At 38.4% G+C, this 17569-nt stretch overlaps 3 protein-coding genes across 7 annotated transcripts; 1 reads left to right on the forward strand and 2 right to left on the reverse strand.

Annotated features, from left to right (window-relative positions):
- The first annotated feature begins 1297 nt into the window (after positions 1-1297).
- LOC103323952 (CBL-interacting serine/threonine-protein kinase 4) lies at positions 1298-2851 on the forward strand. Its single transcript, XM_008225980.3, has one exon. It carries the CDS (start codon positions 1364-1366, stop codon positions 2666-2668), a length of 1305 nt encoding a protein of 434 aa, XP_008224202.3. The 5' UTR covers positions 1298-1363; the 3' UTR covers positions 2669-2851.
- A 1877-nt stretch (positions 2852-4728) lies between these two features.
- LOC103323951 (Tetratricopeptide repeat (TPR)-like superfamily protein) lies at positions 4729-8023 on the reverse strand. The gene has a single exon (XM_008225979.3). It carries the CDS (start codon positions 7784-7786, stop codon positions 5186-5188), a length of 2601 nt encoding a protein of 866 aa, XP_008224201.2. The 5' UTR covers positions 7787-8023; the 3' UTR covers positions 4729-5185.
- Positions 8024-10990: 2967 nt separating this feature from the next.
- Positions 10991-17034, reverse strand: LOC103323950 (acylamino-acid-releasing enzyme-like). 5 transcript variants are annotated; one of them, XM_008225977.2, is made up of 19 exons: positions 16681-17027; positions 16447-16577; positions 16093-16267; positions 15675-15984; positions 15342-15563; positions 15021-15239; positions 14826-14900; positions 14424-14562; positions 14130-14281; positions 13944-14026; positions 13734-13855; positions 13556-13634; positions 13278-13455; positions 12839-12899; positions 12555-12677; positions 12140-12337; positions 11865-11933; positions 11430-11506; positions 10991-11299 (listed from the first exon to the last, which is right to left on the reverse strand). In XM_008225977.2, the coding sequence occupies exons 3-19, from the start codon at positions 16208-16210 to the stop codon at positions 11236-11238; spliced, it is 2289 nt and encodes a 762-aa protein (XP_008224199.2). In that variant the 5' UTR covers positions 16211-16267; positions 16447-16577; positions 16681-17027; the 3' UTR covers positions 10991-11235. The 5 variants fall into 5 exon arrangements, 3 of the variants coding, with proteins under 3 accessions (XP_008224199.2, XP_088903232.1, XP_016647658.2); XR_016124553.1 differs by adding an exon at positions 11654-11747 and having other exon boundaries at positions 11132-11299; positions 16093-16577; positions 16681-17034; XR_016124554.1 differs by adding an exon at positions 11654-11750 and having other exon boundaries at positions 11132-11299; positions 16093-16577; positions 16681-17033.
- Positions 17035-17569: the final 535 nt, after the last annotated feature.

Below are 17569 nucleotides of genomic sequence, written 5' to 3' on the forward strand. Positions count from 1 at the left end.
AATCTTTTGTTTTATGCGTGTTTATTGTTGAAGCTGGTGCCTTTCATTTTACAGTCTGTCATATAATTACCCGTTACTATAGAATTTTTTTTAAATTAAAAAAACATAAATAAAAGACGCTTTGCTTTGAAAAGAGAATGGTGTATAATTACACTTTTGTTTAAGGCTTTAAGCATGGGGTCATCTCATTTGTCAGCACACTGATTAGTTTATTAGCATTATATTCTTAATTGGTAGTGGAAATACTTTTCACCTTGATGCCTTTGTTTTCAAATCATGTTTGTGACCCTCCACAACTTGGAACGATAGGAAGTTACAAAAGAAAGTTCCTTCTGCATTCCCAATTGCCCACTTTGATATTTATTTAATGACAAATGATAATACCCATTTCTTCTGTTTGTTTGCAGCGTATTTAATTGTTCTCGCGTATTAACATTGTAAGTGTGTACATCATTGCTTATGGCAGCATTTTGTGGCGGTCACCGTCACAAATAGAGCTAATTAAAATTATGTATTGAGTCATCACAAATATATATCGTCTTTGTATTTATGTGAGTTAAATATGAGATCTGAATCTAAACAAGGAGAAACAATAAACTAAAGGTTGGTTGGTGAGGAAAAAAAAAAAAAAATTCATCCTTATATAAGTATGACTTTGAGAGGATATCTATAACTACCTGACTAAGCATGACATGGAATCTAATAAACATGTATTTGCACATATATGGAATAAATGCCGACTCAGAATATATATCATATATGCTCTTGGGTGGTGATATCAAAATACAGATACAAATTATGTTGCACATATATGAACATGAGAATACGAATATGCGACACATGAATACGAATATGCGATATGGGAACACGGGAATACAGAAAATATCAAAAAACTAGAACACAGACACAACTAGGACACGACAATTAAAAAAATTATAATAATAATTATATATATATTAAATAAACAAAATCTTCATGTTGATAGGATATAAATTGAAGTGTTGGTGCAACATAAGATACAAATCATAAGAGAGAAAAATAAACTCACAAATATGTGCAAAGTGTTAAATACACGAAAAAATATCAGATATCATATCTATCTGGTCAAATTTTACTTATGCGAAAATTTAATTGACCCTTAAACACGTATTTTTTCCAATTAAAGTTGTAATCACTACAAATACAAAAACCAAAACAAATAATACAAGGGTAGTATGGGAAACAAAAATTTTGACGGTAGAAGGCCAACTAGCAGGCTCAAAAACAATATGCTATAAAAGCCAACACCCAAACCACATCAGCCCTTGTCCTCAACAGTCTCTAGGTTGCTGCTGCTGCTTTAGCTTTCTCCAACCTGCGAGCCATGGACCAAGGGGTCCCACAAACCCCTCCACCTTCCACCGCCGCCACCACCACCACCCTCCTCGGCAAATACCAATTGGGCCGGATATTGGGGCGGGGAAGCTTCGCCAAGGTCTACAAGGCCCAATCCCTCGTGGACAATACCGCCGTCGCCATCAAAATCATCGACAAAACCCAAATCGACGCCGTCATGGAGCCTCGGATCCTCCGAGAAATCTCCGCCATGCGCCGCCTCCATCACCACCCCAACATCCTCAAAATCCATGAGGTCCTCGCTACCAAGTCCAAAATCTACCTCGTCGTCGAGCTCGCCACCGGCGGCGAGTTATTCGCCAAAATCTCGCGCCACGGTAAATTGCCGGAGTCCCTGTCCCGCCGGTATTTCCAGCAGCTCGTCTCGGCCCTGCACTTCTGCCACCAGAACGGCGTCGCTCACCGCGACGTGAAGCCCCAGAACCTTCTGCTGGACAAGAACGGGAACTTAAAAGTCTCGGATTTCGGGCTCTCGGCCTTGCCCGATCAGCTCAAAGACGGGCTGCTGCAGACGGCCTGCGGAACCCCCGCGTACACGGCGCCCGAGGTGGTTTACCGGCGCGGCTACGACGGCTCCAAAGCCGACGCGTGGTCCTGCGGTGTTATCCTCTTCGTCTTGCTCGCCGGGCGCCTACCGTTCGAAGACAGCAATTTGGCTGCCATGTACAAGAAGGTTCAGAGGCGAGAGTACGAGATTCCGGGTTGGATTTCGAAGCCGGCAGGTCGGATCATATACCAACTGCTCGACCCGAACCCGAACACGAGGTTGGGGATCGAGGCGCTGATGGAGAAGGCGTGGTTTAAAAAATCGATGGAGTTGGGGCTGACGGGCGCTTTCGAACCGGAGGAGGAGAAGTCGAAATGCGACGCCGTACCGTGCGGGATGAATGCATTTGATATAATCTCGATGTCGTCGGGATTGGATCTGTCGGGGCTCTTCGAGGTGGAGATCCGGATGGAGAGGCGGTTCACGGCTGAGGCGGCGGCGGAGACGGTGGTGGAAAAAGTGGCGGAAGTTGGGGAGAGGTTGGGGTATAAAGTGGAGAAAGGGAAGAGCGGTGTGAATGTAGGGTTGGGGAAACGAGGGAAGGGGGTGATGACGAAGGTGGTTATGGCTGTTGAGGTGAAGGAGGTTGCGCTGAGTTTGGTGTTGGGGGAAGTGAAAATGGCGGAGGGTGGCGGGGTCGAGCTTGATCAGGAGGCTAGGCTTTGGGAGGAGTTGAGAGCTGGGTTGCAGGACTTTGTCGTTTCGTGGCATAACGTCGTCGTTTGATTTTGTGTGCATTATTTGGATCTAATTAAGGCTACGACATAAGTTTTACTTTTATTTAGGTTTAGTGGTATGTTAGTTCAGTTGGGTTTAGGGTTTAGAATTTGTACATTGGATCAAAACTTCTGATGTTGCTTTGATTAGTGGTTACTGGTACTAATATATGATTAATCAAAATTTGTTTCATCTTTGTAAGGAGTTCATCCATGGTTGGAAGTCATATCGCATTACGAAATAGATCCAACGAAAAAAAGTGAACTGGTTAATCCAATGATTAAAAAGTTCTATGTAGCATATGAATTCCTTGAGATTGGATCTGTGAAGCATATTTGAGGTGCTTACTTGGAGCATAGGAAGTTCCGGTAGTAATTCTATAAATTGCATATGCATATGCATATGCAGTGATTAAGAGTAGTTACCACAATAACATCAATCAACCAAGAAATACTCAAATAAATCTTGAAATTATCGTTGAAAAGGTGGAGTGTTCCATGGCTCTCCTTTTTATTTTATAGCAAACAAATTATTGTATTCGTCACAAAATATGAGGCTTGCTTTGGTGACTCTTGCCTTGCAAGAAAAGAAGAAGAAAAAGTTGTAGATTGTTGTTGAGCAAACCCGCCCTTTTTTTGTCTGGAATTACGTTTGTTGCTTGTGCATCCATAAAAATCTTCCCCATACGACATGCAAATGAATCTGAACAAGAAAATATGAAAAGATACACACATACATGTTGATCGTTGCTGTCTTTTTACATACTACTGTATATAAAAAAGGGATCTGAAAACGCAAAAAGAAGTTGAAAAAAATATCGAACTGTGCAATAAATAATTCACTAATTTGGCAGCTGGATCTACTTTCTATCTTTCTTTGTTGCAAGTTGCCTGAACAGAACAGAAGAAGAGAAAAACAAGAGGCCGTTCACGGGCATTATTCTTCTCAGCGTCAGAAGATGCTTGATTGATGCTAACAGCTGCTGACTGTACAAAAAGCACCTACACCAACTTGAGCTTTTGAAACACACCATATAAGAGCATTAAGCAAACGTTTGTTTCTGTCATGCTCCATGCTGTTTCTGTTTCAGTTTCTGTTGCTCTATGGACTAGTTTGGTATTGCTGTGCGAGCTGCTTCTATGGCGCTGTGAGAATAATCGTTAGATATTTTCAAAATAAACTATTATTATTTGGAGTGTCAGCCAAAATGTAAAGGTGGTTTGGGTGTCAAGTAGTCAACTTGTCTACCCCACCCAAAACATGAATATGAATGGGTGTACAGAGAGACCTGTGATGTGTGAATAACATAAGAGACTCTGATAATTTGGCATCAAGTTTCAACAATTATTGTTGTCTTCTTCTCCATTTTACTGATTTGAAATCACTCATCCTATCGAGTATGTGAACCTACTGTCCTTGTTTTTGGAAGAAAAAAAGAGAGGAAAATGATCAAATCAAATCAGCTTCTGCATTAGCACAGCTGCATTTTTGTACTAAAGCGAGCTGGCAAATAGATAATGAAATGAACTAATGAAGAATGGGTTATAATTTCTAGTCCATTTGGTAATCTTTTCATTTTTGGTTTTTAGTTTTTATTTTTATTGTTTTGTTGCCTAACGATAGAGGGGAAATACATGGAGAAAAAGAGAGATGAAAAAAAAGTGGTGGGATGAAAATGAAGTGGTAATCAATGGACCCTTAATTACATTATCCCGTTATACCATATAGCATATCCAATTTGGGAAGAACTGGTTTAATTCAAGCAACATTTAAAATACTGGGCTTATAAATTTTGCCGAGGGTCAGAAACTAAAAGTCCTGAAAAAGAGCAAAGTCCATAATATGTCTTCCTAAACATATATGTTTTACAGAGGACCCACTAGTGTGGTAGTTTGAAACAATTGATTCCCAATGCAAAGATCCTAAGTTCGAGTCTTAACATCCATGTAGTGTATGTGAGTTTAGTATATTATCACTCCTCTCAATAGGAAAGGTCTTAAAAAAAAAACTGAAATGCTTTTGTAAGGAAATATGTAATCTATAAGCTTGAGAGGTGATAAAAAAAAACGTAGAGAAAGTTCTGCTTTAAGCATGAGAGGAGACCTTCAGTTAACTTACGTAGTACTTGAACCTTGCTTGCATATTGCAACCATATATTAAGAGATACAATTTGTCATACAAGGATTTTACAAAATATTCAATTTGGCTCAAGGACTTGTTCCTGTAAAGTTGGCTATACAATTCTTGTGGCGGGCAATAAGCTCTATACAGGTTCATCCACGTCCTGTTCCCGTCAAACGACAGACCATCTACGTTGTGTTCCTGTATCAAAAAATTCCACCTCCTTTCTCAGTGCCTTTGAGTGGTATATACTATGTAGGACGCAACTTTACATACAACACCACGCAAAGCTTCTACACTGAAGTTCCACAGCCCAGTTTCCTCATTGAATTTCATAAATCAGCAAGAAATTGGAGCACAGGATCTGATGGTCATTACTCAAAACGCTGGATGCAAAGATAGTATCTACACATAATTACTTCCACTCATTCTCACAACAGAATAGAGGGCTGACATCCATGCTTGCAAACCACTCTGGGCATCCTTCTTCACCGATACTTCCAGCTTCGCAACAGCCTGCTTTGAAATACCAGATTTCACCAAAACAAGTCCAAGTGATTTGAATGTACAATCATCAGGTTGAATGGCAGCTCTCATCATTTCCTTGAAAGTTTCCACCACCTCTTTGAATCTTCCATACATCGCATACAACCCAAGCACATTATTATAAGTCAACAGATCAGTTAAAAGTCGCAGTTCTCTCATCTGCTCTGCAATCTGAATGGCTTCCTCAAACCTCCCCATTTTTTTATACATGCACAACATCATTGCATATGTAAACTCATTTGCATTTCCCTTTCTCTTCAAGCCATCAAAGATTTCTTCTGCTGGTTTAACCATAGATTGCTCACTATAAAGATCAATCATACAATTTGAAGCATATATGGAAGGACCATCCTCTGATGATTGAATAAGCCTGTAAGTTTCTTCTGCTTCTTTCAAAAAACCAACTTTAGTATAGAGCTTGATCAAGGAGTTGTAAATCACCGTGTTCCCAGGCAAACCTGCCTTTTTCATTGCATCAGCATAACTGAGAGCTTCTTTAACACTTCCAACATCAGCAAAAGCATTTATCAACACCCCAAAGACAATAACATCTGGTTGAACATTGAATCCAACCATCTCTTTATATAGTCCCTCTGCCATTTCCAATTGTCCTAATTTTGCAAAGCTTGAGATCACAGCACAATAAGGGATGCAATCACTTACCAATCTTGCCTCCTGCATCTTCCTGAGATAGGGGTTTGCTATATGTGGCATATTAGCACTAGCCAAAATTTGTATGAGAGAACTATAGCTACATTGGTCTGGAACTACACCATGACTCTCCATGCTATTAAACAACTCACATGCTTTATCATAATGTTTCCCCACCCCATAGGCTTTAATCATCACGTTAAACTCAAGGACACTCAATTTTTTCACTTCTTGACAGCAAAAAAAAACTTTCTCAGCTTCCAAAATATGCCCACGCTCTCCATATGCATCAATATTAGCAGAACAGCACTCAGAACTCATTTTCCCCGAAAGATGAAACCTCATGAACCAAAACCATGACTTCTCAAGCATCCCAGCTTCTATGTACATCCTAGTCAGAGCTGACTGAGTGAATTCATCAATCTCAAGGCCCCTTTCATCCATCTCTGATATGAGATCTTCGGCTTCACTAACCATGTGTCTTAATGAGTATGCATACAAAAGGATGCGGTAACTCACATGGTCTGGCTCAAGGTGAGCCTCCTTCATCTTTGTGAAGTATTTTGTCGCCATGTCTATATTATCATGCTTTGCATGGAGCGAAATTAGAATATTATATGTTCTTGTGTCCGCTGGGCATCGAAGCTCTTCCATCTTCTGCATAAGGGAAGCAACTTCTTCTAGCTGGCCATGGTTACCGCAAATGTGCATCATTGTATTGAAAGTCACTGTAGTCGGAGCAATCCCTTCCCTAAGCATCGTTGCAAATATTTCAGACGCTTCTTTAAGTTGGCCAGCCTTTCCATACGTGTCAATCAATGTATTATATGTATGTGAGCTCAAAGAAACATGAGAGTGAAAAGAGCTCCCCAATCCACCAGCAGCTGTTGTAGTAGTGCCCTCTTGTCTAAAAGATAGGCTCAATGACCATTTGTCGAAAAAATCCTCAGCTTTTTGAAATTCTCCCGCTTTCTTATACAAATGAACGACAATCCCCATAGTAACCTCATCAGGTTTCATTCCTTGTTTGTTCATCTTCTCCAGCCAAAGAAGTGCTTCTTCTTTCAACCCACCTTTACTATAAACATCAATCAAAGTTCCATAAGTCGAATTGATAGGCGCTATTCCTTTAACCTTCATCTCATCCCAAAGATTCTCTACAAGGCTCCACTTCCTTGCCTTCCCAAGAATTCTAAGCAGTATATTATAGTGAATCACATTCAATTCATAAAAGTCCTTTCTCTTGAACCACTCAAAAATCTCCCAAGCCCTTTTCCAACTCACCTGCTCCTTCAAAATTATGCTCCTTTCCTTGTTAGTAAGCCTATCTTCCCATGGCTTCAAAGCCTTATCCAAATCCTCAACTTCATCCAATGCCTTCAAAATTGCAGGTAAGCAACCCCCATAAGTGACCCATTTCGTCGAACACTTGGAAGGCACTTTCTTCACCACTCCATTTCCATTCACCGCCCTCAATTCAACATCAAAATCCCTGCTTTTCACATAAGCACCACTAGCCTTAGTGATTTTCCTCTTTTCCCCACCTGGGTTGCTCACAAAACTGTGTTTCTTCTGCTCAACCTCATGAACAACAGCACCATTTCCACATCTATCATGGGTGGGTCTATGAACTTCACTTAAACCCTTCTTGACTGTTCCTCCTCCATTGGGGCTCTGAACCACTCTGGGTTTCCTCTCCTTGTTTATTAGTTCAAGTTTGTCTAATGGAGAATGCCTTATGTTGGGTGAGGTTTTTATGGAACCCAAAATGGGGAAGCAACTGGTGTCCAACTGGAGCTTCACAAACATTGTTTTCACAGAAACTGAAACATACTATATTTTTCTTGAGTATTAGGAAAGTGATAATAACATGGTTAGAGTCCTCCAAACGTTGTTGGAGTAATTTGCAGAGACTCGGAGAGTATCAACTTTGGTAGGCTCAAATGGACAGGCAGAGATATCAAATAGGAGAAAGTTGAAGGCAGTCGGACGATTCGGATCATCCATATACGAAACTCGGGTCGACCCGACCCATCAAAACAAGATGCAGGTTCTATATGCACCCAAAGCATTGACTTTGCACACCTATTATTTTTGTGAATGACAACTGTATATTCCTATGTGAAATTATCACACATCGGTTAATAGACCCTACAAAACTTGACAATTTAATAGGGCTAAATGAAGTCCAAGCTATAGTTTAGTCCTCTAAAATATTATTTAGTCTAGAACTATTATATTTGAGTAATGCTATATTTACTATATTTTTATTTCACATTTCTTTCACATGATGTGGCATATCATATGCCACATCAAGTTAAATCAATGAAGTTTATTTTAATAAAGAAAGTTTAATTAACATGTTTTTTTAAGTATTAATAAATTATAAAAGAAAAGAAAATATTAACTAATTTCAATTGATGCAGTTGTCCATCATCACATAAAGTGGACAACCACATTAATTAAAATAATATATTCCGAGTAGTGTATAGCCATGCAACTAATACTATATATTATAGATATATTTCATATTTATTTAAAGGATTTTAATTCTCTCACTACCATACGTATAATACGTACGCGATTAAAAGGGGACAACATAGACCGGGTAATGGTAGTAAGTAGCACCAAACTACTCCCCAATGGGAGGAAAGTGAGAGTTGGAGCTTGAAGCTTCTCTTTTCCCTAGTAATTTTGAAAATTTGTGGCCTACTTCCATTAGTTTATACTTTATAGGTATTAATTTGCTAGCTTCAACATATTCAAAGTAGATATTGAAGGGAGAGAAATTTCATATCAAATCAATATAAGATTTAAGTTCAATTAAGGGTTCATTCTTGGAAAAACCTATTTTTTTTTTGGTGGGAGAGATTGGACAAGAACTCTTTTAACCATTTTATTAGCGATCTCCTCAATTCGTAGTGCTAGCGCACCTACTCAATAGCAGCACGAGTCTCATTCACTAATATATATTAATCCATTGATAGCGCATAAATGACTAGAATATTAATAGTTGTAAAAATTATATGAATTATTGTATAATGAACCTACGTGATTGCCAAATTTTTCTATATCAAAAGCCATAGGTTGAAAATTTAGCTAAAAACAGTCCAAGTAAAGTAATTCACTTGGTTTCTGCTCCTGATTCGCTAGCTCATCTCCTCCCTTGGTTGATTCAATCCCGAGACTAACTAGTGTCACTTATTACCCTAATTGCTATGATTCGCCAACTTCGTTTACTCTCTTTCGATCCATTGTCGTCGAGCAGCTTCGCTTCCCTCCTCGCTAGAGCTTTATCGAGCAGTTTGCTTCCATCTCCTTACTCATCACTTAGGGAATAACTTGTACATGAGTTGTAGAACAAATGGCAAATAGCACCATAGTAAAGTAGATCATTACCTGGGATGCTAATCTTTCTTCTTCGTTTCCTCCTTTGATTCTGTAGAAATGGTTTCATTGGAGTCAGCGTGGCGATGGTATTGTTAACGCTTCGCTATACCTAAGAGACAAACAAGAGAAGAGATCTCAAAACCTTTGTCGAGCCACTTCGTTTCTTACTGGATTGGATTACACAAATTAATCCCGAGACTAACTTAGTTAGTCGAGTTACTTTATTAGCCCTAGGCCTATTATCCCGATCCCGAGCCCGATTCGTAGACTCCAAGCTTTTCCCTCTTTTATGATTCGTAAACTCATCTCCTCCCTTAAATGTAAGCCCCTACAGTTACAGCAAGCAAGCATATCCTTTTTTCCACGGTTGGATTACTTGAGTGTAAAAAGGTTTATCCCTGGGATTATAGACTAGACCTTACTATGGGCAAGCAGGCTCTAGGGCCACAGATCATTAGGTTCAGTCCCTGGTGATCGAACCAACTCTAGGTGACTCTGTCCCTCTTTCTTAATAATAATTTAAAAAAAGGATCCAAGTATAGCTGCGCAGGTATATATTTCTCAAAAGGACCCGCACCATATTTTATATATTTATCCCTAAGATACCCATGAACTAAGCCAATTATTGCATTTTTTATATTAATGTAGCGGTCAATATATGGAAACAATTTTTATTCGATTGTAACTAATGAGACACTTTGAATTTGGAAATATCTCCATGATATCTGATTGCAATGGATGTGAGAATTAATTTGGAAACCTTCTTGAATTTCAACAATAAATTCAGATTTAATGTACCTAGTCGTTTTATCAAGGTTATATATGGAACGTTGAGCGAACAACGATTTAGCATTGCGCTTGTTTACCTGTTTTTCCATTTATTCCCAGGAAATTGTTACCAGGTTGGTTCTATGTACCTCATCCGTTATCTTTTTAAAACTACATGCATTCTAGACTATAAGAAAACCTGATGCATTGCATTCCATTGTGTTTTCCAACTAAGATTAAACAAGCATGGCTTGGTTCATTCGAAATGCAGTGCTGCTGCTAATGCTGTTTTCGTTGTTTCGAATAAACATATGTGACACTGACGAAGGAACGCTGCTCATAAAACGAAGATTTGTTACAGTCACAAATGATTTGGGTGGAAACGTGACCCTTACAGTTCACTGTAAATCAGCGGATGACGACATTGGTGTCCAAGTGCTTCCTCCTCATGCTTACTTTGGATTCAATTTTCGACCTAGCTGGATATTCAGTACACAATTCTACTGCAGTTTTCAGTGGCCAAACACATTTAAATGGTTCGATATATACGATAACCCTAGAGACGCACCGCATTGCAGCAAATGTTGGTGGAGTATAGTACCAAATGGTCCATGTAGGTTTAACTGGTATGACAAAACGTATGATGTTTGCTTTCAATGGAATAAAGACTGAACTGATTTCATCATCTATTAATTTATTATGTCTTTATGAAATAATAAGAGTTCGATTGTTGTTATTTTGGTGAATGAGTATGATTGTTGTTGGAAAGGTTTAGGCCTTAGCTTTGAGTCTTGATGCAATCAAAGAAAAAAAATGTTGCAATGTTAAACTAAACGTTATGGAAACGGAGATATATAACAGTTTAACTTTCCACATTGATTTCGATAATGTTAGCTTCTAAACCATAAATATTTGCCATCCAGATTGCAGATTACACATGAATCATGATGAACAAAGGCATGGCTAACCACCTTCAACAAGTTCCAAGGTGAAGAGTTTGGTTATAAGTGGATCAAACCTACTGAGTGGAACTTTAATAAACAGCAATATTGCATTAAAGATTTGTACAGTAAAAGCAGGGGAGAGAAATGCCGGCTCATTTAGGATAAATATTTCTTGAACCACACACCAATATTCAGAAAGCTCTCAAAGTCGGATTGTGGCCTGCAAACAGGATTTCAAATCAGATTGAAATGAAACCAAGTATAAACTTCTATGAGCTTGATTGTATTAGTGACTGAGACACTACATGTTTACAATGCAGAAGCACATTTGGAACATGTGTGTACTCTACCTCTCAATTGCATGAGTATCATTAGGAAACACAATGACTTTGACAGGAACTCCTTTTGCCTTCAATGCCTGAGCATACTACAAACAATAAACATCCATGTTAAGATTTCAGAGACAGAACAGCAGCCCACTACTACTGCTGAATTGATAACTTAACCACTTGTAAAGTCCGCATGTGAGGTTTTATCACAAAAGGCCTCGGTTCTAGATCACTTTTCTACTTACATCATTATAATTAGGTAACTGTGGATGCATCAAAATCTTCCCACCCCTTTGGGGACAAAGGAAATCACTTTAAAAGATGAAAAGGAGTAATTTTCTACTGCAATGCAGCGAAGAAGAATAATTATCCAAGCACTTGATATTGTTTTCAAACCATTAAGATAGGATAAGTGTTCAGTTTGTAGTTCATTATGAGGGGAACATATTAGCTTACTTGCAATCCAGTGAAAAAGGGAAGACGAATATCCTGAGCACCCAAAAGAAAAAGGGTTGGTGTTTTGACCTGCAGAGAGCATCAAAAATAAAAAAAGTTAGAAGTAGCAGAAGACTCCTCAGTAAATAATTAATATCGTTCTAAATATTAACTGTTTTTTGGTTTTAGTTCTTTTTGTAGATTTTCCTTCTATTCCAATACACTGCTAGTTTCAAAGTCCAGAACAGGCTCAAAATTACAGTAAGAGAAAAAGAAGACCCAATCTAAGCATATACCTTTGAGCTATGTGAAATAGGAGATTTCCTGTGAAAGAGAGTTAGATGCTCAGCTGAAGGTGCTTCTGTGAATGTATTTTTACCCTCACTTCCGTAGGCCTCCACATAGCACCAATCTGGGATGTCTGTTGTGCCCACCATCAATGCAAGGTTACAAGCAGGATTTCTTGTTGCTGCCGCAGCAAACTTATCTGGTGCCTGCAGCATTTCAGTTACAAGATTATTAAACTCTTAAATATACCTAAACGTACATGAAATATCACCTTCTAGAGCATCTACCAGACGTGCATAAGTTATAGATGCCTAAAAACAAAAAACAAAAAACTCTATGCAAATGAAATCCCCAAACCACTAATGTTCATGAAGATACTTATAAATGCTTAAAACAGTCGTGCTTTTTGCAAAACTACCACACCTGGCCAATCAAGTGGGTTGTGAGAAAGCCACCATGAGAACCACCAAGAACTGCAATTTTTGATGGACTGGCAAGTCCCATGTCAATGACATGATCTATAGCCACCAGTACATCATTCACGTCCTGTAGAGAAGAAACTAAGAGATCAGGGTCTCAAAACACATTTGGTAAGGCTCTAGCTAAGAGCACATTTGGTAGATTAGGCATCTCTAAGGCAAACACCAGCTAGCATAACAGAATAGTAAGATTACTATGAAACGATTAAGGTAAATATGCATAAGCACCTGGGACCCAATGTTCCCTGGAAGAGACTGAAGTGCTTCTTCACCAAACCCCAGTGAACCTCTGAGATAAAATTAGCATGTCAGAGCAATGCAGGCCAAGAAGGTGGTGATAAGAAAAAAGGAAAAAAAAGTATGCTTATTAGTTGTCTTTTCTTTCACTGGGGTATTATAACCCTCCCATTGTTTCATCAAACAAAAGCATGTCTTTTTTTTTTTTTCCTTCAGCCAGAAGCAACACCCTGTCAATAATGAAGGGAACTATCTTAAATGATGTGTTTGTTTTTTCTCCCCATCCATATGAGTATGACAATGTCATAATATATGATCAACAAAATTGGAGCACAATTTGGTTGAACATCAAGTGCTTTAGCTGGAAATTTGGAGCCCTGACCCTGATAAGAAAATTGGAATGCAGGGAGAAAGGAGAGCCATAACTTACCTATAGTTTACAATTAACAAGTTGAAACCGATTGAAGAGAGAAATGCTAAGGACTTTGAAAAGCTGGACAATGAAACAATATGCGGTCCTCCATGAAGGAATACAATTAATGGGTCACATGGATCACTTCTTTTAGTTTTGGAAGATACAAATATAGCTTCAAAAGGTTTGGTGGCACCTGAAAGGTTTTCAGCATATAGAGGACTTCAAAATCAATTACTTTTTAAGACAAAAGAAAGAAAATGGCTAAGAAAAGGAAAAAGAAGAGCTTATAATACCTTTTGTCAGGCTATAAGAAACATCCCTGATGGGAATCTTCAATATACTGAATTGAAGAGATGAGAGCAAAGATTCAACCTGTAGCAAGGAGAATTTTGAGAAAAAAATGCAAGCATTGAAGATATTCATGATACGTAGTAATAATATAACAATACTAAGATAAGCAAATTGACAGACCTTCTCAGAGCATGCATTTGTGGGCCTTGATACATTTAACCAACTCCATGCAGTATCTTTACTATCTTTATCAACAAGATAACCATACTTGATATGAGGTACATCTACTGGACTGCTAGACACTTCAGAAATCAAACAAGAAGTGAAACTTCGTTCCACTTCAGTAAACATATTCATCCAGTTATCAGTTAAACAGGCAGTTTATGTTACCAGCAATGATATTGTCCCCGTCCAGTGTAAGAACATTCCATGAAAAATTTGAATCAGTAGGACTGATACGTAATACTTCCCCACTGTAATTTCATATAAATTTCATGAGTTAATTATGAGGACAAGGTAACAAAAGGTGTGCAGATACAAGAGAGAGCCAGATGACTGATCGCTATGGTTAAAAACCTCAACACATTCACAGAAAGTATGACTTGACAACTGCCCCAGACGGAAGATAAGATCATCGTGCATCCATCAGAAAGCCATGGATTACTAAGGAAACTTGAACAGTAAAGCCCAGGGAAGTAACCATCCTCGCCACACATTACAACAGGAATCTAAAAAATAAGTGTATTAAGTATGGTTATATAGAGAGGGAGCAAAACTCATACAAGGTTCTAAATCTTCTATTATTAGGTTGTGTGATTCATAAAAATTTGATCATACTCAAACCAAAAAGATAAAATTTGAAGAGCTCACCACATCAACAATTTTTGTAGATGAGGATAGTACTCCATCCATCGGCCAATCTATTATGTGTAGAGAATCTGTTGCAGAGTGTACACCAGAATCCACAGCACTCCTTGCAGATAAAAACAAAAGGAATTTTCCATCTGGACTGGAAAATTTACATTCATCATGTTTCGAATACAATCAGCAATCTGTTAGGTAATGTTTGAAGTAACTAGAAAAATTTCCATTTGCTGTTCTATCTAGACTAGCATTTCCAGAGGAATTCTTCTTGACAAGAAGAAAGTGACAAGTCTCTAAAATCTAAAAAGAGAGCTCCACATAAGATATATCACAGACTCAATTTAAGTAATGCATGAGGTTATAGACCCCTGTGAAGTTTACATGTCTGATGGGGAAAAAAAACATTACCTGAACTGTGGATAGAGAGCACTAGTTATGCTTTGAGTTAGATTTACTACAGGAGAATCTTCAGTTGAACTATCTCTGAAACAGTTAAAGAAATTGATAGTTATATGATATGTCCAAGCACAATGAACCTCACAAAACCATTTACAAGAATATGGGTCCAAAAAAGAGACATAAGCATTGCACAAAGCAACTCACTTGAGTTCAGGTCCATCAGCTTTGGATTCAAAATTTGGTGCCCTAACCGCATACAATGCACAGGGCCTGTTAAAGCAGTACTTGATACCAAGCTTTCTGGTACCTTCTGACCACCCAACAAAAACCAAATATTGATGTGAACCTCTAACCGGTGGCGCCCACACAACTTGACCAACACTCAAAGACTTTTCAATTCCTTTAACAGCTTGTGTCTCTCCACTGTAATGCATAGAGAAATTAAAAATAAGTTGGCCATCTAAAGAAGAATTCCCCTTACTTCTAATCTTAGTACTGATAAAAAGTAAACCAAGTGTCCTAGACCTGTTAATGTTCATGACAAAAAGTGCAGCCTGCTGTTTCCCAGCATAGGTTTCCCCCCACTCTTCCTTCCAATCCCCTTGACCTGTCCAGTTACCTAAGTCCTTATCTGCGGAAGTACTATTCTTGTAGCCCTGTCCTGTAAATGTGGGCTTGGAAGGACATGGTTCCTCAGCAACATAAGCAATGAGAGTTTCATCAGAGTTCCAAGAAATTCCCTGAAACCTGTATTCATTGAAAGTTTGGACTCTCCTACAAAGTATCTTGTGCACAGGATAACATCAATTATCATATACAGCAATTATTGGGAAAACTGCGTTCACATGATTAATTTACCATCCATCAGCATATACTGAGCCATGAACAGATTGGGGGATGTGGAATTCTTTTTCCACTTGAGCTCGACCCCAAATTTCAAATTGACAGGGAGATTCTTTTTCAGGATCCCGAACTACAAGAAGCTTTGCACCAGATGGTGATGGAACCATCACAGAGACTCCTGTCATCTCCACAGGAAATGGGGCCCATTGGAAATTTACAGAATTGTTACTTTCTCTTAAAACATGAGAGGACAGAATGAACTTCTTCCTTTTGTTTGCCAAAAGATTTGGTTGACTAATTGAAAACATTGCCTGGGAGCCAATTCCTATAACAAATTTTGTGTGCAAATATCTTCATCAGAAATGGGTCTTTGGCTTTCAACGGCTTGTATGTGAAGTAAGGACATGCATGTTAGAAATATGAGAAATCGTACCGCTGTCAGATTTAAATATCCATGCCTTATCAATGCTGGAAATACCAGTAAATTCTTGAAGTAGTCTAGACTGGGAAGCATATTCTTCCTCAGTTGTTGCATCTATCCCCAGAGGCATCTCCTTAAACGAACCAGCTTTTGAACCTCCATGGCTAAAACTGTTGACAATCTTTTACTACAGAGTAGATCGTAAGGAAAATCAAGAAGAAAACAACCAACAGAAAGTATGGGATAATGTTTTTCATTCGGGGAGATAAATATATGATTTCAAAGGGGTAATGAAAGTATATAGCTGAAATGTGCAGTAGCAATTGTAACCGAAAGAATTCTGTAAGTAACTTGAAATATAGATACCATCGCCAACGAGGGAGGGTTGGTCAAGTTGGTAAAGATCGTTATCTTCACTATTAAGGCATGGGTTCGAGTTCTGCTGGTAATATGTGAAAACCCAAAAAGGACTAATACCAAAGAGGCCTTGGTATGCCCTGATCCCAGAAAAACTAGATTCAGCGACTAAAAGTCAACAGAATGTAAGGAAGAAGAACACACAGGAACTAAAAAGGAGGGAGAGAGAAAGAGAGAGCTCACGTAGAGAGAAAAGAGCAAGAGGGTCTCCATGTAAATTACAGGTTAATCATGCACTGCCCATTATTAGACATTTCTGTGTCTAGTTAAGGTAGAGTTGGGCTCATGTACAAGCCAGCTAACTGGCTCAGCAACCGTCTTCTTCCCTGGTGACCACTGTCTTTTTCTGTTGTTTTGAATATATTCCTGTTGGCATTTCATTTCGCCAAAAAATAAAAATATGCAAGTTGGCAACTTGACTCTAGTTTTGTATTGTATATACCAAAAGTGAGATGTGAACAAAGTAGGCATCTGCCCAGTTAAATATGATCAAAATTGGCAAATCGCTCGCTACTTGACTAACGAGTAAAATATGATTGCACACCTTATCTGTCATATAAGGTGTTATGGGAATGTGGTAAAAATAGTATTATTCTTAATTAAATATTGACTCTCGTGGAACATTCTTTAAAGCATAATTAGTAAAGAGTAGTATTATTCTTAAAATAATATATTTAAGGAGTATAACCGCATGGCTATATGTTTTAATAATAACATATTTGGAGTATGGTCGCGGCTATACTGTTTATTATTATTATTATTATTATTATTATAAGACCCACCTAGAGATTATGCGATTTCCAAGTAGGCCAGAGAGACACCTGGAGCTCGAAGCTTCTCTTTTCCGTAGCAATTTTGAAATCTTCCATCAGTTTATACTTAATAGTTACTAATTTACTAACTTCATGTTTCAACAGTTGGTCAAATGATCTGTGTATACTAACTAAGTTGTTATAATGATCTGTGTATACTAACTAGGTTGTTATATTTCCTACTTAAAGGTTCTTAAAGGGAGATTCAGGCATGGATCAACACTTCTACTCAACACCATTTGAGGAAAATATACCTGTAA

Source organism: Prunus mume, linkage group LG2 (genome assembly GCF_029339155.1).
Source record: "Prunus mume cultivar Tortuosa linkage group LG2, ASM2933915v1, whole genome shotgun sequence".
NCBI lineage: Eukaryota > Viridiplantae > Streptophyta > Magnoliopsida > Rosales > Rosaceae > Prunus > Prunus mume.